At 42.5% G+C, this 26,626-nt stretch overlaps 1 protein-coding gene across 5 annotated transcripts in view; it reads left to right on the top strand.

Moving 5' to 3' along the window:
* The window catches only part of COL26A1 (collagen type XXVI alpha 1 chain), a 211,133-nt gene that overhangs the window by 171,543 nt on the left and 12,964 nt on the right, over positions 1–26,626 (top strand). For 4 of the 5 annotated variants that reach the window (XM_058164388.1, XM_058164389.1, XM_058164386.1 and 1 more), the window contains exons 8-12: positions 9,293–9,385; positions 14,007–14,068; positions 15,821–15,883; positions 22,351–22,395; positions 25,723–25,767. In XM_058164388.1, the coding sequence (XP_058020371.1) occupies positions 9,293–9,385; positions 14,007–14,068; positions 15,821–15,883; positions 22,351–22,395; positions 25,723–25,767 (308 nt within the window). The remainder of the gene's footprint in view (positions 1–9,292; positions 9,386–14,006; positions 14,069–15,820; positions 15,884–22,350; positions 22,396–25,722; positions 25,768–26,626) is intronic. The other variant, XM_058164390.1, reaches the window with a different exon arrangement.

The following is a 26,626-nucleotide window of genomic DNA, read 5'->3' as shown; positions in this document are numbered from 1 at the left end:
AATTTGGAGAACCCCCAAATCCCACTCCTGACTGGCTCCGCCCCACCCCGCCCACCCCTCCCTGGAGTCCTCATGCGGCCCATTTTAGATACAGGTAAGTGCAGGGCATGCAGAGGCTTGGGGAGGGTGAAAAATGGGCCTACCGGAAGTTTAGGAAGTCCAGAAGCGGGTCTGTTTCTGGACTCCAGAGGGCCTCTGGAGCCTGGGGAGGCTGTTTTCACCCTCTGAGCCTCCGGAGCTCAGGGAGGGCAAAAATTCCCCCCCCCCGCAGCCATGGTGCAGGAGGCTGACTAGGTCTCGCCCATCATGGCCACGCCCACCCAGCAACCAGGCAGAGAACCCCTTGCTAAAATTTTTGAAGCCCACCCTTGTGTTGAGGTATACTGGTGAAAGTCCTGAACTAGGAGGGAGGAGACCCAGGTTTGAGCCCTTCTTCAGCCATGGCAGCTCCTTGGTACCAGGGATGGATTCTACTTATCTTTACTACTGGTTTGCAGCGGGATCACGCTCGTGCGCTCGCTTTGCTTGCGTGCACATGCTTGCTTCTGCAAAGCTTCCTGATGACATTGGGGTCAGTGGGCGGAGCCTCTCCCTGGTTTTACTACTGGTTCGCAAGAACCGGTCTGAACCGGGAGCAACCCACCACTGCTTGCTACCAGTTCCTCATTGTCAACCCAATCTCCCTCACAGGGCTGCTGTAGGAAGAAAAAGGAGGAAGGAAAGTCTTGAACACCAGAATTTTTAAAAAAAACCCAGGAACTATATAAATAATAACAAAGAAACAAATACATGTAACCTACTATTGCAAATAATAATAATAATAGTTGAACTAGAGATGGCCACCCAGGTAGTTATTGAGTGGCATATGTTGGAAGTTCTTGTTATTATTGCCCATTCTGGCATTTCCCTGCCATCTTGTTTTATGCCATCCCTCTTGCTTCCAACAATCCTGTCTTCTCTGAGTTTCTGCAAGCACAACAGGAGTGACGAGATGGAAGAATATCCTTAATTTCTTTTGATTCCCTCCCCACTTCCTCTGTGTGTGATCTGAACCTAGAGAAAGGGCAAGGAAGCGAGCTTTGTGCAGAGAGTAAGGAAGATGACCTTGATGATGCAGAGGTGATATTCAGCCGGTTCTCACCGGTTCTGGAAAACCAGTAGCAGAAATTATGAGTAGTTATAACTGGCAAATACGACCTCTGACTGGCCCCGCCCCCATTTATTCTCTGCCTCCTGAGTCCCAGCTGATCAGGAGGGGAATGGGGATTTTGCAGTAACCTTCCCCTGGAGTGCGGAGGGAATGGTGATTTTATAGTATCCTTTGTCAGCTCTGGAAGCCGTACTAGGCCAAAGGCTTCCATACGCTTCCACAATTCTCCTCTCTGGGAAAGGAGGGGAGGAGGGTGGTAGTGCAAGGGATGATTAGACATAACAACATATTTTTCCTGCCGGTCAAGGTCAGGCTGGGTTCGCATCTGGGAAAGGAGTGGCTGGAGTGATGCTTCAACACGGGACAGTTGGGGAGTGGAGAATGTGACCAGCAGAGGGGTCATGAGGGTGGAGATTTTGGGGTTTGTATTACTGAGGGATGAACCGGAAACCCCAGTTTCGGTTTTCATCCAACTGTGCCAGTTTACCTATGCTAGTAAAAGAACTTTGAAAGATGCTGGTTTCGGAGTCTTTTCTGCAGGAGGGGTTTTCTGGAATGTTGACATCCTTCCCCTGCCATGCCCACCAAGCCATGTCATGCCACGCCCACCAAGCCTTGCCATGCCACGCCCACCAAGCCATGCACACAGAATCGGTAGTAAAAAAAATTGAATCCCACCACTGTCCCAGTGGTTTCTGAAATGAAAAAAAAAAGTGTTGGATAGGGGAGCTAAAATGATCAAGAGACTGGCAAAAAACGTTCAGGACTGTTTAGAAGGGCAAGGAAAGAAAACCATGGTGGCCATCCCCAAAATGTTGGGCTACAGCTTCAACTTATTTATTCTTAACTATAAATTGGCATTTTATTTTTATCATTGCTTGCTGCCCGGAGTTCCTTTGGCAAATGGCTTGGGAAGCTATATACGTTTGATTAATATATTAATAAGCAACCTGGATTTCAAGGCTGTCTTGAGGGCAAGATATTCTCTATCCCTGTGACCGAAGGGTGGTGAAGGTATGACAGAGAGGGAAAGAGAGAGAGAGGGCAATTGAGACGGAGTCTATGTAACGTATTTATTTCAATATTGGTAATTCGGGACAAATGCACAAAATATGATTGTAGTTATAAGATATGCCTTAAGGGTTACTGGAGAGAACACATGGGTGGGAGAAGGACCTGACATGATTCCCCTTTTTCCTCCCATTTACCCCTTCCCTCAACAGGAAGACTACTTTTATCCTCTAAATGTAACAGTTTAACAGATTAACAGATTTGGAAGAGACCTTGTAGGTTATCTAGTCCAACCCAAGCAGACCCTACACCATTTTTGACAGATGGCAATCCTTGAAAGCTTCATCACTGAATAAAGCTCCCACAATTTCTGAAAGCAAGATGTTCCATTGGTTGATGGTTCTCGCTGTCAGGAAATTTCTCCTTATTTCCAGGTTGAATCTCTCCTTGTTCAGTTTTCATCCATTATTCATTGTCTTGCCTTCAGGTGCCTTGGAAAATAGCTTAACGCCTTCCTCTCTGTGGCAGCCCCTCCAATATTGAACATTGCTATCATGTTTCCCCTGGTTCTTCTGTTCACTAGACTAGCCATGCCCAGTTCCTGTAACTGTTCTTCGTATGCTTTAGCCTCCAGTCCTCTAATCATCCTGGTTGCTCTTCTCTGCACTTTTTCTAGAGCCTCAACATCTTTTTGATAGTGTGGTGATCAAAACTGGATGCAGTATTCTAGGTGTGGTCTTATTAAGGCTTTATAGAGCGGTATTAGTACCTCACTTGATCTTGATTGTATCCCACTGTTAATGTAATTTAAGATTGCATTGGCTTTTTTGGCTGCCGCTGCACACTATTGGCTCATATTTAATTGGTTGTCTACTAAGACTCCAAGATCCCGCTCACAGTTACTGCTATTAAGCTTGGTTTCACCCAGTTTGTATGTGTACTTTTGGTTTTTCTGGCCTAAGACTTTACTTTTCTCTACATTGAATTTCATTTTGTTAGATAGGGGTTAGATAAATCAGTTGGCCTCTGAGAGCTCCCTCTGAAGCATACCTTTGTGAGGCTTCCAGAATGGCTGCCTTTGTAGGTACACGTGATAGCCACCTCCCAAAGCATTTCTAGAAGGATCATCTCAGAGCAAATGGCTTGGGAAAGCTATTCTAGAAAGCCTTCAACATTACCTTGAGTGCACTAAAATATTGGCTGCAGATTAGGAAGATAGAACTTGCCCTAAATCACTGTCTGTCCCTGTCTACCTCTTGAGAGTAGAGGCTAAGGAAGATGGCCTTGGTCGAGATATGCAGGTTCTATTGTCTAGGCCAGTGATGGCTAACCTTTTTGTTGTCACGTGCCAAAAGAAGGGGGAGCGCGGGGAAGTTGTGCATGCACGTGCCCACACCCATAATTCAATGCCCCCCACGCCCCTCCCTCCCACACATGTGCGCGTGACACCCCGCCGCACTTCTCCAGCTTTTGGGATGCGATGGCAAAAAGGTTAACGGTGGATCAGGTAGGCACGTTTTTCACCCTCCCCAGGCTCCAGAGGCTTTCTTGGAGCCTGAAGAGGATGAAAATGGCCTCCCCCACCCCCCCCAGAGACCCTCCGGAGGCCGGAAACGGTCTGTTTCCCAACTTCCGGTGGGCCCGGAAGGCCCAAAAATCAGCTGGCTGGCGAGCGTATGCACGCTGGAGCTGAGCTAGGACAACGCTCGCGTGCCCATAGATATGGCTCCATGTGCCACCTTTGGCACGCATGCCATAGGTTCGCCATCATGGGCCTAAGCAAAAGGGGCACGATTCATTGAACCATAAGGTGGAGGAGAAGACCCAGCACAATCAGACCCCTATGATTCGTTTACTATAGCCAATCTCAATAAAGGTAACTTTAACCTTCCTGTGAAGTTGATTTCTTATCTTATCTGTCTAGTGTGGTGGACACTGCTTGAGTTTGCCTAATATTTTGGCCAGTCCTGAATATATCCATGAAACTTTGCATAAGCAATTCTGAACAGGGATTATTAGACAAATTGCTTTCTACATACTCGTGTATTTATTCACGTTTATTTAACCGATTTTATTTATTCAATTTAATCTATCCTTTTTATTTTTGTTTGAATATTGAAGGCAGCTCTAACATCAGAGTACGGAAGTGTTGAAAGACTAAGACCGGCGTTCACATTGTTGATTCATGGAAACAGTTGCATTACCTAAATCAGGGATGTCCAAACTTGACAACTTTAAGCTTTATGGACTTCAACTCCCAGAATTCCTCAGCCAGCTTTGCTGGCTGAGGTATTCTGGGAATTGAAGTCCACAGTCTTAAAGTTGCCAAGTTTGGATACCCCTGACCCTAAATGGAAGTTCCAGATTTGATAGAATCCTAGGAGGCGGATACTTGGGCAGTCAGATCCAACCTCCTCCTTATTGCTGGATTCAAAATTAAAACTCCCAGAAAGATGTTCAACATCTTCTTAAAAAAAAAAAAATAACACAAATCCTCAAATATAACCTACCATCTCTCTGGGTAATTGCTTCTGGTTTCAAGCTGCCCTTAGTGTAAGGAAGTTTCATATTTGACTGGAAATCCCCTGCAAATTAAATTAATTATTCTGTGAACTGTATTTTGGAACAGTTTAGAGAAGAGATCCTCATCGCCAGATCCTTTCAAGTATTTCAGATGTATTTAATTTATAGCTTTGGGTCCTGCTGCTTGTGGGTTTCTCACTAGATTTGCTTGGCCACTTCGGCTTCATGGCCTTTTGTCTGCATAGTTAGTTCTTAGCTGTCACCTTCATCGATTTCCAGATTAACTCTTCTCAGAGAGGTGAAACCAACTTTTGGGACGCAATATGCTTTAAAGAACCTGTTGCAAAACATTAAGCTGCTGCTCTGGATTACTAACAGCAGAGGGGAGCAGAACCTAGGTAATGATGAAAAGGCTACTGCTAGTGGCAAACCGCTGGTGATTCTGATTGTGTGTTTTGATTTTTATTATCAAGTTAGTGTTGGTTCTTAGCAGCCACACGGATAGATTCCCCCCCCCCCCATGATGTTCCTATCCTAGTCTTCTAGATCAGGGGTTTCCAATCTTGGCAACTTTAAACCTGGAGGACTTCAACTCCCAGAATTCTCCAGCCAGCTTTGCCAAGGTTGTAGATCTTCCAATGGGGCATCCATTGCCACTTTAATTGAATCTTAACATTTTGCTGTTGGTTGTCTCTTCCACTTTTCCCATCATTGTGGACTTCTCAAGGGAATAGATATTTGCATAAGGTATCTGAAGGATGATAATTTGAGTCTGTCATTTGTGCCTCAGATGAGAATTCCTGATTCATTAGTTTGTTTTCTTGGCTGTCCATGATAGTCTCAAGAATCTCAAGACTCTTGAAAGAGTGCAGAGAAGAACAGCAAAGATGATTAGGGGACTGGAGGCTAAAACATATGAAGAACAGTTGCAGGAACCGGGTATGTCTAGTTTAATGAAAAGAAGGACTAGGGGAGACATGATAGTGTTCCAATATCTCAGGGGCTGCCACAAACAAGAGGGAGTGAAGCTATTCTCCAAAGCACCTGAGGGCAGGACAAGAAGCAATGGGTGGAAACTAATCAAGGAGAGAAGCAACTTAGAACTAAGGAGAAATTTCCTGACAGAACAATTAATAAGTGGACCAACTTGCTTGTATATGTTCTGAATGCTCCAACACTGGAAGTTTTTAAGAAGAGATTGGATAACCATTTGTCTGAAGTGGTGTAGGGTTTCCTGCCTGGGCAGGGGGTTAGACTAGATGACCTCCAAGATCCCTTCCAACTCTAATATTCTATTCTGTCCTGTCCTGTCCTGTCCTGTCATGTCCTGTCCTGTCCTATCCTATCCTATCCTATCCTATCCTATCCTATCCTATCCTATCCTATCCTATCCTATCCTATCCTATCCTATCCTATCCTATCTTCTCCAACCATCAAAAAAACCACCAGCAGTTTTTCTAACTTCCTAACCCTGGACCAATCTCTGTTTTTCAGAGGTTTTCTGCATGAAGGTGGTTTTTGCTTTCTCCTTTCATCAGGAGAGCTCCGGGTGTATTGAGGCCATATCTCCCGTCATTCTGAGTCATCGTGGTGAAAAGTTTCTACTGTCAGAGAGTTCCAGGGCATTCTGTATGAGAAGGCCAGTCTAGCAAAAAGGACTTTTAAGCTATCCTGGGCAGCTTTTTGATGACACTTGTAACTGGAAGGGTACCAACCTTAAGTCAGTTCAAACCACATCCCTTTACAGAATTTTATAGTTCTTTGGCTTAAATCACTGCTTCTTTTTGTTGTTGGGAAAAAACAAAAGGGAAAATGTTATTTTTAATAACTCAAATAGTTTAACTTGCTCTTTAACTTGGCTTCAATACTTTCTGGTATTCTTTTTATTTGCACTTGTTGATCTCTTCTATTCTTCTTCATAATCCTCAATAAATAAAATGTTGAAATTGGTACGTTCCCATCAGTATTGGTACGTTCTTCTTTTTATTACTTAGGAGCAGGAAGAAAAAGTTGGTTTTTTTCAGCAGCTGCAGGGCCACTAGGTGGTAGTCAAGGACCATGATGTAATGATCGTGGTGATGACAATAATAATGCTGCAGTATCCACTTTCACCTGATATACCAAATCTTGAGAAGTCTCTATTCAAATACGAGGTCTTGTGAGAGTTTGGAATTTTCAATTTTTAAAATTAGGAGAAGCACAATACTGTGTGCTTTTTGAAGATGCTGTTGACTCCTGGTTTAAGTCAGTGTGCCCAAAGGCTGGGAGAATGGTGGGAGTTGTTCCAATACATCTGAAGGGACACCAAGTTGGGAAAGTTGAATCTAGGAATTGTTGGACTGTATATGGCAGGGGTGTCAAACTCAAGGCCCAGGTGCTGGATCTGGCCCATGCGGTGTTTAAATCTGGCCCGCGAGGCTGCCCTTGGAAACAGCAAAGGACCAGTCCGCAGTGCCTCTGCCAGAAAAAATGCAGCTCGGGACAGCTGCATGCGGCACTCCCGAGCTCTGTCTTCACTGGCACAGGGTTGAAGGAGGCCACTGCAGTAGAAAATGGAGCTCGCAAGGGCCGCGGGCGGCACTCCCAAGCTTTGTTTTCACTGCCAGTGGGTTGTAGGAGGCAGTCGCAGCTGAAATGGAACTTGGGAGCCTGTTTTCACTAGCAGAGTGCTCAGGCCACCACAGGCGCCCTCGACACAAGTGACGTCAAACTGGCCACACACCCCTGGCCCCTCGAAGGTCAAACACAGCCCTGATGTGGCCCTCAATGCAGGGGTGAAATGCTACCGGTTCGGACCGGTTTGGCCAAACCGGTAGCGATGGCGGTGGGTGGTTCGGAGAACCAATAGTGGTGGCAGCGCAAGGCTCCGCCCACCCACCTGGACGTCATTGGTTAAAACCAGGAAGTAACCTATTTTTTATCCTCTGCGCATGCGCAGGGGGTCCAAAATCACACACGTGCAGAGCGCACATTTCCGAACCGGTAGGGAAGGTAAGTAGATTTCACCCCTGCCTCAATGAAATCAAGTTTGAAACCCCTGGTATATAGTCTGACCATCTCAGTATACATCTCATGGCCCAGACCTTTGTTTTACTTTGCACTTCAGGCCCTGTAAATTCTTTTCTTTGATCTGCGATCTATATCCCTGCTTCTCTTCACATACCCATTTCATTATTTTATTTTCTGCAGTTGACTTTAGCTTATCTCTCTCCGATGTTCTTTTTCCAACACTATTGACGATTTCATTATGGAAAGGAGAGGAGGTAATTGAGCCCAGAATTATGGTCATAAGTTATGGTTGTAAGATCACTGCATGCACCTAATTTTACAACTTTTTTTCCCCCGGCCAGCCCATTTTCCCCAAAGTGGCTGGTTTTTGCTGGAAATAGAAAATCAGCAAAATCTGCTAAAAAATGCAGTCATGTGACCACAAAATCCTGCAAATGGCTGTAAATGCAAGCCACTTGCCAACCACCCAAAATACAGCCATGTGACTAGAGGTGTGTGTGCAGTTATCAGAACTTTGAAAATGGGTTATAAATAGTTCTGGGGATGAGCCTGTCTTAACTTCAAACAGTTGCTAAATCATTAAACAAGGACTACCTATATTAAAATAAAAATTGGAACACCCTCCAACAGTAAGGTTCTTTTTGTTTATTTATTTTTAAAAATGGGCCCGTTTTACACTTTCATAAAGTGCTGTAGAAGCCAGCAGTCTTAACATGATAGTACAAAAGTACTATCATGTTACATGATAGTACATGATAGTATTTATTTATTTATTTATTTATTTATTATTTAAATTTTTATACCGCCCTTCTCCCGAAGGACTCAGGACTCATGATAGTTACATGATAGTAGTACAAAAGCGTAAGTCAGTTCAATATTATGGTAAAACATGGGAGTTGTGGAGTATATTACTTGGACACTGCATTAAAACAAAACTTTGGTACCATCACATAGGATTGCAGAGGAAAAATCACTGTTTTGAAATTTTTTATTAACGGATGCCAGCAGATCCATAACAAAAAGTTGGAGAAAAAGCTGCAATGGGTCAAAGGGACTATTGTCTACCTGGACTAATTTTGGAAATGAACTTTGGGTGTTCTTTTTAAGCCACAATTCAGAAAGAGCAGAATGAAGATGGGAGTGAATTTGCAGGACAGTGAACGAATGGAAAAAAATGGGAAAAGAAGCATGCTAGTAATTATTCCAGTATTGTTCAGACTTGTTTTTTGTTTCACCAGAGGGCAGGGCTAGAAGCAATTAAAGGCAAATTACAAGGGAACAGATTTTGGCTCAACTGATAGGAGAAATTCTTACTCTAATGGTAAGAGATGATCGACAATGCAAATAACTGTCTGAAGACATACAAGGGCTACCTCTCCTTGGAGGCTAGACAGCAAACAGTCAGGATTCTGTCTGTGGCTGCATCTTGTATTGTACTATAAAACGTGGACCGAAATCGAATGGAACTGAAGGACTGTCCAGCTCTGTCTTTCTATTTGTCTGCAAGGGAAATCACCAGATGGCACAAAATACAGCAACACGCATTTTCATAATTTAACAAGTGCAATGACGTCTCGCCTCTTTTTCTTGCTAATACAGATGGAGAGCCACAGTTAGCATCTACTGTCATTGACACTATATTGGCTGGTTTGCCAGGACCTCGTGGGGCACCAGGACCCATAGGGCTGCCAGGTAAGAGAGAGATGGATTGATAGAAACAGAGGAATAAAGCAATCACTGTGTTTGAGAGGCTCCAAGATAATCACTTCTTAGAACCTGTTCGCTTGACACGCTTAATTTTTATTTTATTTTTTTAACACCCAACCCTTGATTTTTCCATCTGTATTCCATTTGGAAAAATTAAATGGGAAGCAAACAAAGTGGCAGCTTGAACAACCATCTTTGTTTTCAAGAATGTTTCTGGGACTCAGCAAGACTGCATAAGTGTTCTTGGATGATAAGAATATGACAGCTGCAACTTGGAGCTTTGTTTCACAAAGAGGCAAAGTTAAGAAGAGACAGGAAACATCCATCCTAGTAGAGAAGTGGGAGCTAAGGGACTCTGAAGTCTCCTGTTGGTAAATGGGTCAACTGTAACTAATTTTCTGCCCAATGGCAACTATAAAGCCTCCCCATCTCAGAAACCGTATGAGTTCCACAGGTGTTCTCAAAAATCCAGATATACCCCCCCACCAATCTAGGGTCTCTGTTACAGACAAAATAGTACACGTTTATTTAGAGCAGTGCGTGTCAACCTCAGCAACTTTAAGATGTATGGACTTCAATTCCTAACTCAGCAACTTTAAGATGTGTGGCTGGAGCAGGGGTCAGCAACCCGTGGCTCTGGAGCCACATGTTGTTGTGTCTCGTCCAATCTCACCTCAGCCGGGGTCTTCTTATCTGCTTCCGAACATGGAGGAATGTTCTAGTATGCCTCCCGGCCCCAGCCCTGGCTCCATGCCCAGACAGGCTGAAGAGGAAGAAATACCTCCAGCCCCCAGCTCTGGCTCCATGCCCAGGCAAACGGAGCAACTAGACCCCTCCCCCTCCTCCACAGCATGTGAGCCTGAGGGAGGTCTATTACCAACAGCTGCCGACTGGAGTGACCCTCGCGTCAGAAGACTTGATAGGCGGAGGCAACAGAAGGAAGGGAGGGGCAGGCCTGGATAAGTGCTGAGTCATGGAGCCACACCCCATGGCCTATATAAAGGATCTGCTTTCTGGCATTCTCTGAGTCAGGCAAAGTCTAAACATATCTTGCTGAAGTCACTTTCTGGTCTCCTGCCTGCCCTGAGGACTTTGCTAGGACTTTGGCAGAGCTGCAGAGGCACACCTGATTCGGATTTCCCTGACCCGGCCGTCAGCGGAGGAGTGGGACATGACACATGTGGCTCTTTCATCCCTCTGCTGCAGCTCCCTGTCGCCGCCACAATTTTGAGAGGAGCTTCTGGTTATGGGGAGGAAAAGCACGGAGCATCAGGAAGAGACTCTATGGCAAGGGGCGGGTTTTCCGGTCAGCTCCACAATTGATAGGGCTTTCAGTTAGGACAGGTAGAGAAAAAAGGATGCTGCACTAGGAGGAGACACTATGGTGGGGGAACTGGACTTCTAGTTGGCTCCAGAATTGAACGGGGGCGGGGGGGAGGCTTCCAGTTAGGACCTTTGTGGCTCTTTGAGTGTTTAAGGGGCTGGGGGGATTCTGGGAGTTGGAGTCCACACATCTCAAAAATGCCGAGATTGACAAATTCTGGTTTAGAGAATCAAAGTGAATCGAAACTTTGGCCAAGAACTGTTCATACCATAAGTGGTGCTGTGCTCACCATTGGGGAGAGCCACAGAGATGATCTTGAAGAAAGTATGCAGCAGCAGTTAAAAATAAAATACATTTTAAGCCCAGGAAATGAAGAAAGGATTAGAAAAAAATTCAAGTTGACTGTGCCTTACCTATAAGATGAAAGGAAGGGAAAACACAGCTTTGTAAGATACCATTTCTATAGCCTGTCTTGAGTTCCAATCAAACTTGTTGGTTTCCTGACCTGGTCTGCCTTAAAAGGTTGACAACTGTCACCATCACCAAGAATAAAACTGAGACTATGAAGCATTTTTAACAACTTTTCAGATTTATTAATCTGCTAGCTTTCCACACACCCAGCAGTAGTTTTCAAACATTTCAATTTTAGGATCCCTTTAAATTCCTAACAATGATTGAGGCCCCCCTCACAAAGAGCTTTGCTTTATGTGGGTTTATTTATGCTATTTATTTATTTATTATTTATTTATTTATTTTCGTCAAGTGTGTATTTTATGACAGATACAAGTGTAAACATAATTATAAACACATGTAAAAGGTATGAATAAAAGAAAACATTAGGACAGGGACAGTAGGCATGCTGGTGTTAAAACATTTTGAGGTGGGAATCCTATGAAAACCTAAAATCAGCTTTATTCAAGGAATAAATAATATGGCATCCATGTTCACCAGTATGAATCTTTTCAGTCCACCCAACAATCAGGAATGAAATCACGATAGTTAAAAAGCTCTTCCTTCCATTAGACCGGCCTGTACTTTTAACTGTAATTTTCATTTCTTTCTTTCTGCTTTTTTGGTTTTTTTTTAAAAAGAAAAGAAAAGAAATGGTCTTAAGTGATTTGTCTATGGCAGAGGCGCTCAAAAGTGACCTCCCATCAGGTTGACAAGACGTCCTTTCTCTTATTACCACATTCCTGCATTGAGCCTTCAGCTCATTTCAGCCCAGACTTTGATATATGAGGGCTGCATTAATTATGGAGGCAGATTCAATTGCCCTGGTGAGCTGTCTGGAGCTCTTGGGGGTTTCAACTGAAACAATTAAGGCTAAGTTTGGAAGGAGCCCACGCCGTCCCTCCCTCCTCCCCAAAGATCGGCAAGTGTAATTAATAGTCGGCGTCTGGAAGAAATTATATCACTCCCCCCCTTTTTTTTTTCAGGTAGGGTGAAGCCATTTGAAGGCAATCTCTTAACATGCAGCATTAACAAGCAGATCAGTCCAAATGAGTCTTCTCCTCCTGCCAAGCAGTGAGCTTGCTGCATGCCAGGAAGAACTCAACGCTTGTTAGGAAAGAGACGGCGGGAAGTTCTAGCCTGTCTGGAGTCACACGAATTCTCTAGGGCAGAGATTTGGAAGCTGGATCCAAAATTATGCCTGGCAAGTTATGTAGGTGGAGTCTAGATCTGTCACCAGTTCAAGGAAAGAGCACCTGCTTTGCTTGCAGAAACACTTAAGTTTCAGTTCTTGGCGCTGCTTCCTAAAAGCAAGGAAGGTGTGCAGGCAACCTAAACCACTCAAATTTCAGTAGAAAATTTGCAAAGAAATCACAAGCAGTTTCCTGCTGCTTTCCAGGCATAGATCAAAACAAATTGGAGGTGTAAACTTTTGTTCAGGTTTAATACTACCCCTAGCCCCTGTAATACCTTTAGATTTTCCAGTAAACCTTCTTAACCCTATCTAATTCAGAGGTCCTTACTGTATCACTGCTTGTTTTTATTCAGGCTGATTTAATAATAAAGTACAATGAATCTGCCTGCTCTATTACACCTTGCCAAAACTTGTTGCAGAATGGCAGAAATAAATAGACTTTTCAGGTTGGTTTACTTATTATTATTATTTTTTTGCATAAGAGAGAAATTAAAAGTTTGAGAGTTGGTTATCCATCATTTAAATTTTTCCAGTCCCACACATCAGCCATAAATGGGTTTTCTAGAGTGAAATTGCCAAATGCCACTTAGATGAGAGCAGGGTCTGGTCTTTAAATGGGAAATACCATTGTATGGTATCTCCGTATTGTTACAAGCTTCCAGTCTTTGCATGTCAGGCTCTAAATCCTATTTGCTCTCGACGGCTCAAACGATATGGAATGCCAAATGTTATTAAATGTAAATATCAAGTGAGAAATAGGATTGGAATATTAAACTAAAATTCTGACCATCAAAATCCAGTTCTTTGATGGATAGGAATAGCCTATCAAAGAAAGCCTCTTTCTATCCTTATTCTAGTTGCAAACAAGCAACAAATTCTCTTCGGTAGTCCAACATTTGAATTTCTCCAGTCCTGCATATGAGCCATCAATGGATATTCCGGAAGTGGTGTGTGGAATTTAAAGTTTCTAATGACTCTGTGGTGGAAGCTGAAAGGAAACACCAACAATGGCAAAACACATCCTTATAATAGAAAGATAGCACATCAAGATCATTGTCTATCTTTTCCCTATACTTTTTTTTTTGTTAGTCGTGTCTGACCCATCGCGACCCCATGGACAACATCCTTCCAGGCCTTCCTGTCCTCTACCATCCTCTGGAGTCCATTTAAGCTCACGCCGACTGCTTCAGTGACTCCATCCAGCCACCTCATTCTCTGTCGTCCCATTCTTCTTTTGCCCTCAATCTTTACCAGCATTAGGCTCTTCTCCAGTGAGTCCTTCCTTCTCATTAGGTGGCCAAAGTATTTGAGTTTCATTTTAGTGAGACCCAAAGACCACTCTTTGGGATCCTCTGCATTTCTCCTCCAACAAAAAGGAACAGATAGATGAACCCTAGATGATGCTCTAGAGTTTTCTTCAGAGTGGTGCCTTCAAATATATTAGACAAAAGAGGTTAATTAAATCATTTAAGACACTCAGAGCAGTTGGGAATCACAGAATTTGTAATCCAACCATATCAGGATATCGTTGGCTTAAAGAAAGCCTGGAATCTTGCAACTTAATATTGCATCAGAATACAGATGTGCGTTAAGTAATGTGCAAATCCTTAAAATACATGAATACATTTTTTCACCAGGTCCACCTGGATCTTCAGGCCCCAAGGGAGCACCAGGGCCAATGGGAGCACCTGGAGTACAGGTAGGCAAACCATTTTCACCCACCTGTGGAGCCTTTTCAAGTCAAATTAAAGTGATTTTTGTTTTACTAAGCTTAACAAAAATTACTATTCATTTTTCTTTTCTTTTTAAAGAGGCATGGTTGTAATGGGTTGATCTCCCTGATTCTGCCTTTCTGTACCAGACATGTGATAGGTTAACATTTTAAATTATGTACAATTTAGGAGTCATTAGTCTCTGGTACAACGCATATAGTTACAGGTAGTACTCAACCTACGACCACCACTGAGTCCGTTGCGGCCAACCTTTCCGAAAGAGCACTCAGCCAATGTGCAATGTGTGGCCTTCCTACAGAGGCCACCTCGTGCCATTCTGAAAATGGGCATCGTTAGGGCAATCTCAGAAGAGCGTAATTTTCCAAATGGAGTGATTTGGAAAATTATGTCTTTCTGAGAGATTGTAAGTGAGAATTACAGCTGCTTCTAGCAGCTGCTTCTGGAATGGCACGAGGCAGCGTCTGTCACACATCGCATTGACTTTCTCTTTTGGAAAGGCAACCTTCAAAGGAAGTCAATGGAGCAAGGTGTGCTGGGACAGGGAGGAGACCCAAGGCCTCTCAGGGGTCCTTCAAGGGAGGATGTGGGGGAAAGATTGCCGGGTGGGGGCAGTTGCAATGTCCCTATGGTCAGTCGTAAGGGCAGGTGGGGTTGCTAAGTGGATGGATTTTCATCACAAGATTGCAGGAGTGCTGCAATGACTGTAACTTAAGACTACAGGACATTTGTCCTTTCATTCAGCATCATTGTACAGGTAGTTCTCGACTTACGACCACAATTGAGCCAACATTTTCTGTTGTTAAGCGAGAAATTTGTTTAGTGAGTTTTGCCCCATTTTACAACCTTTCCTACAGCCTCAGTTGTTAAGTGAATCACTGCAATTGATAAGTTAGCAACCCGGTTGTTAAGCAAATCCATTGGCTAACCCACTGACTTTGTTTGTCAGAACGTTGCGAAAGGTGATCACATGACCCCCAGGACATGGCAGCAGTCATAAATATGAACCAGTTGCCAAGCATCTGAATTTTGATCACATGATGATGGGGATGCTGCAAAGATCATAACTGTTTTTCAGTGCTGTTGTAACTTTGAACAGCGGCTAAATGAAATGTTGTAAGTCAAGGACTACCTGTAATTTCACTCACTGAACAAATAGTTTTAAGTTGAGGACTACCTGAACTGTTTCAGCAATGCTGAAGTATTGCTAGTTATTTGGCTTAAAGATAGGCTAGAGAAAAGCACCACATACTGTGTAAACCCAGCATTTGTAACATAGATGTCATAGGTAGGTGCAATGATGGTTGCAGGCAAGGCATGGTAAAACCCAGGCAAGATAAGTGTGTGATTTTGCAAAAGGCAGCATTTTCTACCTATAAAAAGATCCAGCACTATGTATTAATATGACAGAGTGATATTATCTGTGATATTACAAAAATGTCTTGTATTGTTTATATTATAGTAGTGAATTTAACCAGTGGCTATTGATGAGTATAAAACATAGGACATAATTATTGCTGAAGGAACCATCAGAGTTTACAGTTTTTCATAAGCAATATAACTTTTAAGGCAGCATTTCTCAGTCTGGGCTGTTTTTAAGATGTATGGACTTCAGCTCCCAGAATTCATTCAGGCTAGGGAATTCTGGGAGTTGAAGTCCACGTATCTTAAAACAGCCCAGGTTGACCACACACAGTACTACTGTCTTTGCTTTCCATCAGGGCACTCCTGGTTCTCCTGGACAGCCTGGGCTGAAGGGCCCAAAAGGTGATCGGGGCGAAAGGGTAAGCCAATTTTTAGATTTACGCCAGATCAGCGGTGCGTTTCAGCAGATCCCTTTTATGCATTAAAAATATGCATTATGACCTTTGGGGCAATATTTATGTCAATGGACATTATTGGAATTTTGGAAGCATTATTTTAGGCATGCTCACATAGGGATTGTTTGGCTGGCTTGCTCACTTAAAAGTTCCTTCATCTACATCAGGGGTCTGCAAACTTGGCTCTTTTAAGACTTGTGGACTTCAACTCCCAGAGTTCCTCAGCCAGCTTTGTAGACCCCTGATCTACACCATTGTTTCTTAATCTTGGCAACTTTAAGATGTGTGGATTTCAACTCCTAGGATTCCCCAGCAGACATGGCTGGCTGAGGAATTTTGGGAATTGAAGTCCACAGGTCTGAAAGTTTCTAATGTTGAAAAACAATGTTCTACCCTTTCTTCAAAATTCTATTCCAACTGACCTGTTAAAAGATATGGGCAACTAGATTTACCCTTGAATGAATCACAAGCCTGTATTTCTTCTTTGTTTCCATTTCCTAAAAATTCAACTGAGGCTCATATGAAGCCCAGAAATATTTATAGACATAAGGATTAAATTGGAGGCTATTGTTGAACTTGCAAAGAGCTAGCTTTCCATCTTTTAATTAAAAGAGTGAGGAGGAAGTCTTGCTGCCATCAAAGATGTTTCCTATAGGAACCTTCATGTTACATGATGCAATTGTGATATCGGGCTGACTAATTTCACACAGAGTTAGCATACATCATAGGGTTGCATACTGCTTGCTATTTGGTAACTATACAATGTCAACACCTCAACTCACATCTCAACTCAATCTCATCGTTGTTATCTGTAGTGCAAGGGAAACTGTCATTTGTGACATCAGGAGCTCTTAATTCCCCTGCCTGCAGATAGTCCTCGAGTTATAACCGTAATGGACCCTGCCCATCACTGTCGTAAGACGTGACAGACGTAAATCGGGTCAGCCATATGGCTGACCCAATTTTATGAGCTTTTTTGCATTGGTTGTTAAGTGAACTCATAGCAGTCAAAATAGAATTTTAGGCTTATATACCACCCCATAGCTCTTTACAGTAGTCTCTGAACTGTTTAGACTTAGAATAACTTTATTGTCACTTTGAATGTACACTAATCGGCATACATTAAAATGAAATTTTGTTGCATATAGTTCTCAAAGGGACTACCTCCAATAGGCACTACATAAACATGACTAAATAAATGAATACAAAAGAATACACATACTCATATATATTATATGACACACAAAACAGCACAGTCTAGTTCAGATGTATACATGTACATGGAGAGAAAAACAAATCTTTCGAGTTTACCAAACGGATGGCATAGGGAACAAAGCTGTTACAGAATCTGGTAGTCCTGCTAGAAATACTTCCAAACATCCTCCCAGAGGGGAGCAGCAGAAACAGATCGTAAAGTACAGTGTAAAAGCATTATTTGCATACTGCCCCCAACAATCTGACTCCTCATTTTACTGACCTTGGAAGAATGGAAGGCTGAGTCAACCTTGAACCCCGTCAGGACTGAACTCCAGGCTGTGGACAGAGTTTGCACTTAACCACTGTACCACCAGGGCAAACTCGTGGCTTTCTATGAGCTGGTTTTGCTGAAAACTGAAAGTAAATGCTGGTTTTTAGTCAGACCATCATAAAATGTGGTCACGTGAACATGGGATAATGCAAATGGTAGTAAATGTAACCCAGTTGCCAAGCTCTCAAAGTGCAGTCATGTGACTGCATGGGGGGTGACCGTTGGAACTTTGAAACCTGGTGTAAGTACCCCCATGTCAGAACTTTGAATGGTTGCTAAGCAACCGATGATAACTCAAGGACTATCTGTATTCAACAGCTAAACTGAAATTTTTAAAAGAGTATTAAATACTGAGGCAAAGCATCAATTCAGATTCAGAGGGGAAGAAGCAATCAGGCATAAACTGTCCACCCATACACCGAAGTGTACACTGTACTTATTGGCACCACATTAAATCAAATGCAACAACACTGGTGTAGCAAAAGCCCAGGAAAAAAGTAAACTTCTGTAAGGACTTACCAACTGGTATGAGGCAAATACTTCCATGCATACCAAATCACCATTTCCTCTTTGAAGCTGGATTATAGCACAGTCTTAAGAAAACATGGTGGTATATTTACTGTCAAATATAATTTGGTCCTATAATACGCTTAATGGCAGATATAGTTTGGTATATCTGAGACGATTATGATATCAGGAGAAGGGCCTTAGATGAAAAATGGCGCTTCAGGCTAATTTATGTGGAAAAAAGCTGTTCTCCAAGTAGGTGGGCCTTTACACTATTCTCCTTTACTATTCTATTCTTCAGTTTGGTAGATCTCTCCTGATTGACCCAAAAGGAAGTAGCTTCAGAACTTTCATAAGCTCTTGTGAAAGGAAATTAAGAAAATTTGTTTACCAATCGGGGGATGCTCAAAAGAAGATTCCAAACAGAAGAAATTATGTTCTTCTTCCATTGGTGAATGTGGAAAAACAGCCAATGACATTGGAATGTATTGATCCCCATACATTTCAGAACAAAATACAATGTATATTAAAACCAATCTACATTAGGCCCAAGGACCAAGTACTGTACATTCTACTACACCAATTTTCGTGCTTAGGGCGCTGGTTTGGAAACCAGGAGACCATGATTTAAACCAGGGGTAGTCAACCTTTTTATACCTATCGCCCACTTTTGTATATCTGTTAATTAGTAAAATGTTCTAACCGCCCACCGGTTCCACAGAGGCTCTTTTGTTTGCGGTCGCACTATAGCGCCATTGAGTTTCACTTACGTAACGTGAATTAAACTTATGTGTGGGCGATACAAATAGTATATTTTCAGAAATTTAAATTGTCACAGGGAATTTTATGAAAACCTAATAAAAATGTTTTTAAATAATGCTATAAAATTTTTTTAAAAAGTCAATTAAATTTTTTTAAAAAGGAAAGTGCTTCAGTATCGGGCAAAACCCCTACTGCCCACCATGAAAGCTGGAACGCCCACTAGTGGGCGGTAGGGACCAGGTTGACTACCACTGATTTAAACTTAAAGTGAACCGCTCCAATCTTGATTGTAGAAAATATGACTTCAGTAACAGAGTTGTTAATGCCTGGAATGCACTACCTGACTCCATGGTCTCATCCCAAAATCCCCAAAACTTTAACCAAAGACTGTCTACTGTTGACCTCACCCCATTCCTAAGAGGTCCGTAAGAGGCATGCATAAGAGTACCAGCGTGCCTACCATTCCTGTCCTAATGTTCCCTTTGGTTGTATTCAATTTGTGTGGTTATTTCATGCTTATACTTATATATATTGTGTTTGACAAAATAAATAAATAAAATAAAAAATAAATAAAATTCTCCCTTAGGCATGAAAGCAAGCTGGGTGACTGGGCCAGTCACTCTCTCTCAGCCCAATCCACTTCACAATGTTCTTATGGGGAAAATAGAAGGCAGGAATATTTTATTTGCCATCTTGAATTTTACGTAAAAAAAATGTTAAAATGCTGAGATAAAAAACTAATAAAAATAACATTTTTCCAAGGATCACTAGGAATTGAGCCATCTCTATAGTTCCCTTAGCGTCTGAATTGCGTTGCCTCTTCAGATCTTGAAATCAACTTTGCTGGCATTTTAAAAAAGCCTTATAAACACATATTTTGAGCAGACTTTTAATTTTCATTGGATTTTAATGCTCACTTGTAAATTTAGGATTTTTGCTAACCATTTGAAGTTTTTATTGAAAACTTGATCAAGGAAAAACAATAGATGCAATCTACATAGACTTCTGCAAAGCTTTTGATTCAGTAGTACATGATAAACTACTCCTCAAACTAAAATCCTACGGCATTTCGGGACCTCTTCACAATTGGATAAATGCCTTCCTGTCAAACAGACAACAAGTGGTCAAAATTGGCAACGCTATGTCAAATCCTGTTCCTGTCAAAAGTGGCGTTCCCCAAGGTAGTGTTCTTGGACCAACACTCTTCATACTATATAGAAATGATCTCTGTGACCTCATCTCAAGTTATTGTGTTCTCTTTGCTGATGATGTCAAACTATTTAATATCACTAATAATACTTCGACCCTTCAACAAGACCTCGACTTAATTTCTGATTGGTCTAAAACTTGGCAACTCCAAATCTCAACCAGCAAATGCTCAGTATTACATATTGGAAAAAAGAACCCTAACATCAAGTACAAACTTCATGGACATTACCTAACTGACGACCCCCACCCTGTCAAAGATCTTGGAGTTCTCATATCAAATGACCTTAATGCCAAAGCCCACTGCAACTACATAGCAAAAAAGGCTCTAAGAGTTGTAAACCTAATTTTACACAGCTTCTTTTCAAAAAACTCTACACTACTAACTAGAGCATACAAAACATTTGCCAGACCTATTCTTGAATACAGCTCATCCGTCTGGAACCCATACCACATCTCTGACATAAATACAATAGAATGAGTCCAGAAATATTTCACTAGAAGAGTTCTTCACTCCTCTGAAAAAAACAAAATACCTTATACTAACAGACTTGAAATCCTGGGATTAGAAAACTTACAACTCCGTCGACTTCGACATTACCTGTGTTTAACACACAAAATCATCTATTGCAATATCCTTCCTATAAAAGACTACTTCAGCTTCAATCGCAATATTACAAGAGCAAAAAATAGATTCAAGCTAAATGTCAACCGCTTCAAACTCGATTGCAGAAAATATGACTTCTGTAACAGAGTTGTTAATGCTTGGAACTCATTACCTGACTCCATAGTCTCTACTCAAAATCCCAAAATCTTCAACCAAAAACTGTCTACTATTGACCTCACCCCATTCCTAAGAGGGCTATAAGGGGCGTGCATAAGAGCACAAAAGTGCCTACCGTTCCTGTCCTATTGTTATATATATATTTCTTTCTTTTTTTTTTTTTTATTCAAAAAGTTTTTATTAGTCAAAAAAAAGGTTTATACAAATACATATCAGGTATGGTAAATTTTCATTTTTCTTATCTAAAATAAGAATTTTACTCAAATTTTTTAACACATACAACAGCCATATGGCAAGCAGGTAACACGAAGTAGCTAAGTTTACAAATTTTAAATACGTAATAAAGAAGGGTCAAGAATAAACAGAATATCGTTCAAAAGAGAATAAGGAAAACCAACACAATCCCAAATATCTTTATCACTTCCTAGTTTTGGATCTCAGAACTCTGGGTTCAGCCTGACCCAACTCCAGGGCCGCAACAGCGGCAGCCGCTCCGCCCATGATCTATAACCTCCCTTCTTCAATTCCTGGGTCATCTGATTCCAGGAGGCTTTGTGTTCCTCCACATAGGCCGTAGCCTCCGCAATTGTACTGATTTTTTCGTAATGCCCTCCCGGAAAATCATCAATCCCTCTGGCATCAGCCATCTGAAGCCCACTCCTTCTGGTACAATTTGCTTGACAAAAAATAATATTTCTTTCTTTTTTCACGTACCTGTCTGGGAATCTGCCTCAGAATGGCTATCTCCCTGCCCCTGTAAATCAGTGCCCCACTCCTATGTTTTCTAAGAATTTCATCTCTCGTCTCTCTTCTCACAAATTTGACATGAACCTCTCTGGGAACTGCATGCGTGCATATTGCGAATTAACTCTATAAACTCGATCCACATCCCAATTCATGAAATCAACACCTCTCCCAAGAAATTCTCCCAACAATTTAGTCACAACATCTCTCAAGTCTTCTTGGTCCACTTCTTCCAAATTTTGAAACCTAAGGAAATAAGACATTTTATCCATCTGTAGTCCAAGCACAGCATTGCCTGTCGTCTCCTCTCTTTTCTGCACTGCCCGCATCTCACCCTCCAAACCTTCCACTTTCTGCTTGTTTTCTGCTGAAACTTGTTGAGTATCCTTTAAATCCTTTTGGATAGTCACAATTTCTGCTCTTATTTCATCCAATTTCTTGTCCATATTAGATAACTTTTCCAAAATTCTCTCCATCTCTCCAGCAGTTGGGATATATTTCTTTCTTCAAGATATGCTGTTTTATCTATAACATTTGTTTGTATATACTGTTGTGACAAAAAGAAATTAAAAAAAAAAAAACCTACCCTGAGGTATGGTAACTCACAGTTTAAAAAAAACATAACAAGAACAATAATACAAATAAGCAAAAGGATCACAGAATTTGTTCCCAAAACCTTAGTTATTTCTTTTTCTAAAAGGTATCTCGGCTATCTCGTATCAAAACACTACATTTAATCAGTTTCATTTAATGTTGTTCGAAAGATTTTCGATTCTACATCCTGATGCTCATCTATCCCTTCACTGATCTATCCTCTTCTCATGTAAACAAACAAACAAATTGCTTTAGCTACTAACCTAGCAGCTGGACTTTCCCATTAATTGATTTTACTTCTGACAGGGGCCAGCGGGGCAGACTGGTGAAAGAGGCATTAAGGGTTTTCCTGTAAGTGATTTATTTATGTGTGTCCGTTTATGTTTTCAGCTTAATTTCACCCAAGGCATAAAGATTGAGGTTCTACAGCCCCCTCCAGCTGAGACGACACCATAACCAACCTTCCAATAAACCAGGGATCTCCAAACGTGGCAACTTTAAGGCCTGTGGACTTCAACTCCCAAAATGCAGGCTGAGGAACTCTGAGAGTTGAAGTCCACAAGCCTTAAATTTGCCAAGTTTGGAGACCCCTGCAATAAGCTCCAGGGGATCAAATAGGGACTGGGCCACACAACAAGATGAACATAAACAGGATCTTTCATTTGTCCCACTGCACAAGATCAGAAACAGGCTAGCACCCTCTATAGCAAGGGTGTCGAAGTCAATATCATTGAGGGCCACATCAGGATTGTGTTTGACCTCGGGGGGGGGGTGCGGGGTGCGGGATGGGCATGGCCAGCTCAATGTCTCTCATGGAGGCTCTGTTTTTGGCCGCGACAGCCTCCTGCAGCTCTTTGCCAGCAAAAACGGAGCTCGGGGAGGCCGCTTCATTTTCGCTGGCAGAGGGCTGCAGGAGACCATCACAACCAAAAACAGAGCTCTGTTTTCACTGGCAGAGGTACTGCAGGCCAGTCTTTCGCTGTTTCCAGGGCAGCCCTGTGGGCAAGATCTAAGCACCCTGCGGGCCATATCTGGCCCACAGGCCTAGAATTTGACACACCTGCTCTATAGCATGACCCTTATTCACAACCAATTTGTCCCAGGCAGTCTTTGCTTCCTCACTTCACAAACACTCAGTGGGTAGGTTTCAGGGAGGAGTACATTGCCTCTTTTTCCAGCCAAATCTTGGTAATACATGTCATAAACATGACCGTTATTCTTCTACATAGAACTGGCAATATCTTGATGTTGAGGGAAGCCACAATTCGGCCACTTAGGCCCTGGGCTGAGGATGCTGAGCTGGGAGAGAGATGCGTATCAAATTGCCTGCTACTATTCTCTTCTAATAGTCTGCTCAGTTCTTATCTCCAACCCATTATTACTTCAACATTCACCCTCCACACTATCTCCTCTTAGTTCTTCCTTGTTTTCACTATTAGCTGCAGGAGTCCCAAAAGCCATCCTCCCCTCCCAGCTCACATTCATCTTTCTTCCATTCACACATCTTTCCATTCCCACTCTATCCATCTGGTGTGTAACCACTCTGCCAATCCTTTGGTGTCAGCACTCTTCTGGTCCCAGAAGCAGAAGCATCTCATCTCTTCACTCTCATTCCACCCATTATTTTTAAAATATCCTGTGACTTTATTCACTCACTATTCATATTAACTGGGGCACCAGGAGTCCCAGCCATCTCTTAGGTTCTCCCAGGTTAGGTGTGCTAATCTCTTTCCTATCTCATCCAGGCTAGCATTTTTTTGATGTTAATTGATTATGCACAGGTTGTGTAACACCTGTTCCTCTGTGGCTCCATTCAGTCCCATCCTCATCATTATCAAGATGCTCTTGAAGGACCAATAACAATTGCCCAAAGTCTCCTATTTAGACTATGTGGCTTGTATTTAATGACTGCTTGCAGCCTCAGGCCAATGGTCTAGTCTTGGCCTCCAAAATGGCCTCCAAAATGGCATCCTCCCTGGGCCACTAATCTAAATCCCCATCATCCCCTCACTGTCCTTTGACCACTTGTCAGGATTCTCTGCTGACCCATCATTCACTTTCTGGATCACCGGATAGTCTTCATTGTTCCACATTAGTTCTCGCACACTAGTCCTCTAGTTCTCTAATCCCGTTTTACTTTCTGTCACATTATTTTGTTTGCCACATCTCATCCACTTTTCTTCCACTCTGTCCCCTCTGTTCTTTCCTTTTCCTTTCCAGCTGATTTCTTCACTCCAAATCAGTCGTCATCTCAGTCTCCTGTATGATTTGTTCTCAGTCCTCTCTTTTGCTTTCCAGTTCTATCACAGTCTCCAATACCTCAATACTGGCTGGGTCTCTTATATTGCCTTCTTCTCCCAGGATGGGCAGGGAGAGAGGAAATGTGCCACTCTCACTGATCAGCAAGCCCTCACAGCCTCTTGCACCACCCGTTCCTGGGCATGATATTCCTGACTGCCACGAACCTGCCAGCCATCTCTGGCCAGTACAGTTGGCCAAATCCGCTCCTTTATCCAGCTCCTCTGCACACTTATGCCACCACTGTTGAAACTTTGAATCGGGGTCATAAGTATCTTTTGAGGGGTCTGTTGTAACTTCAAATGGTTGCTAAGCAACCAGTCGTAAGTCAAGGACAGTGGTGGGATTCAAGTAATTTAACAACCGGTTCTCTGCCCTAATGATTTCTTCCAACAACCAGTTTGCCAAACTGTTCAGACAGTTAACAATTGGTTCTCCTGAAATGGTGCAAACTGGCTGAATCCCACCACTGGTCAAGGACTACTTTAATCAACGCTGATTTGAAGGCACGAAAAAGGGAAAAAAAAATCTATTTATACCTATTTTTCCCCCTATCACTTTTACTTGTAGTGGCTGGAATTTTGGGATTTCCAGCTTAAATACATCCAGAGGACTTTAGATTAGAGAAACAACATAGAAAAACCATGTAAAAGTGGATTCTTCCATTTTTTTAAAAAATAACCTCTCCCCGTATATTAACTTTCTGCCTCTTTCTTTTGTCACTGGCGAAATCTCTTTCCGTCCTTCGCACTCGGAGTTTTTCAAGGACAGTCATCGGAGCCAAGTTTCTTCTGAAACGTCCTGTTACTTGAGCCAGCCCTCTGTTTTTAATCCAGTGCTTTTGTTTGTGGAGAGCTGCTTCTTGGGTGGGCCAGGAGATAATTTTAAAGTACACCACTAATGGATAGCGTATTTCAGGAAGAGATCAAAGCCGATGCGTATTGTTAATGGATTTCAGATCCCACACTTGTCCCTGGAGTGGTGTTTCAATAAGCCAGGTGTACCTGTGCTGGAGCATCTGACCGCAACCACTGTTGGCTCTAGAGGGAGCCTCCTAAATGTTATTGGCAAAGCCCTATTACGGCTTGCTTGGTTTCATGGCTCTACCCATGAAGTTTGTAACCCCTGTCTTATTTAACAACCAATAAGCATTAACTAAGCTACTTAAAGGCTTCCTTGGAAAAGATAAGAGTAGCTTTCTCCAGCCAACGTTGGAGGAACAGCTAATGAAAGCGCTTCAGGAAGAGACAACATTGGGGAATGTGGAAGGAGACCGAGATCTTGAATCATAGCTCATAGCATGGTTCTATCCCTCTTTATTACCGGAAAGACAGTTGTTAGTTTGATACCAATTTCTGTCTGCTTTTTTTTTTTTTTTAGGGTGAACCTGGTAAGAAAGGTGAAGAAGGAGACAGAGGTGCCGATGTAAGGATGCAATCAACTTTTCGGAATCATGTCAACAGTCTCTCCTTGTACTGCTGTGTAACATTTATCTAGCATTGATAGTATCTGCCTGACTAGGTGGCTCAATGGCTAAAACACTGAGCTTGTCAATCAGAAGGGTTGGCAGTTTGGTGGTTCGAATCCCTACTGCAGGTTTCCTGTGTGAGCAGGGGTTTGGACTAGATGACCTCCAAGGTCCCTTCCAACTTTGTTACTGTTAAACCTATCTAGTATCTAACATTATCTACCATCTCAGGTTCAGAAGCCTATTCTCGGAGTTCATAAAAAGACCAGCATTTTAAGCCAAACTTCTCAGAAAGTAGGAGAGATTCTTTAATATTTCACGTCCTGGAGGGTTTTCCTTGACAAGTGGTAAAGCAGCGCTTGTGCTTTGTAAGAAACTAAATCTGACACCCCTTGTGGTAACTGAGGTGACAAAGAGAGAGACCATCTCAGACTTGATGGCATTTGATGTAGCAGATTCGTTTCCTAAAAACGCTTCTTCACAATCATTGAAAACTCAAACTTCCCAGTTAATTCAGATTCAGTAAATTCCCTGATTGTGGAGTTGGCTACTCGGGGAAGGGCAAATGTCTTAGAACTAAATATAAATCTGAGCAAGTGATAACTCTGTGTACACCATTTGTTTTGGGGGTGGGTGGGTTAGATTTTGGTTCGGTTTCAAGCAGTGGTGGGATTCAGTTGGTTCGGGCCAGTTCGGGCGAACCGGTTGTTAAATTGCTGGCCCTGCCCCACCCCTTCCAGGAGTCCCCACGCGCCCCATTTTGGCTCCCAGGTAAGTGCAGGGAGGCCTACTAGGCCCAAAACTGAGCACGAGGTG

The sequence above is a fragment of the Ahaetulla prasina genome, chromosome 1 (assembly GCF_028640845.1).
Source record: "Ahaetulla prasina isolate Xishuangbanna chromosome 1, ASM2864084v1, whole genome shotgun sequence".
Taxonomy (NCBI): Eukaryota; Metazoa; Chordata; class Lepidosauria; order Squamata; family Colubridae; genus Ahaetulla; species Ahaetulla prasina.
The sequence above is the reverse complement of the archived record's forward strand: the minus strand, read 5'-3'. Positions and strand labels throughout refer to the sequence as shown.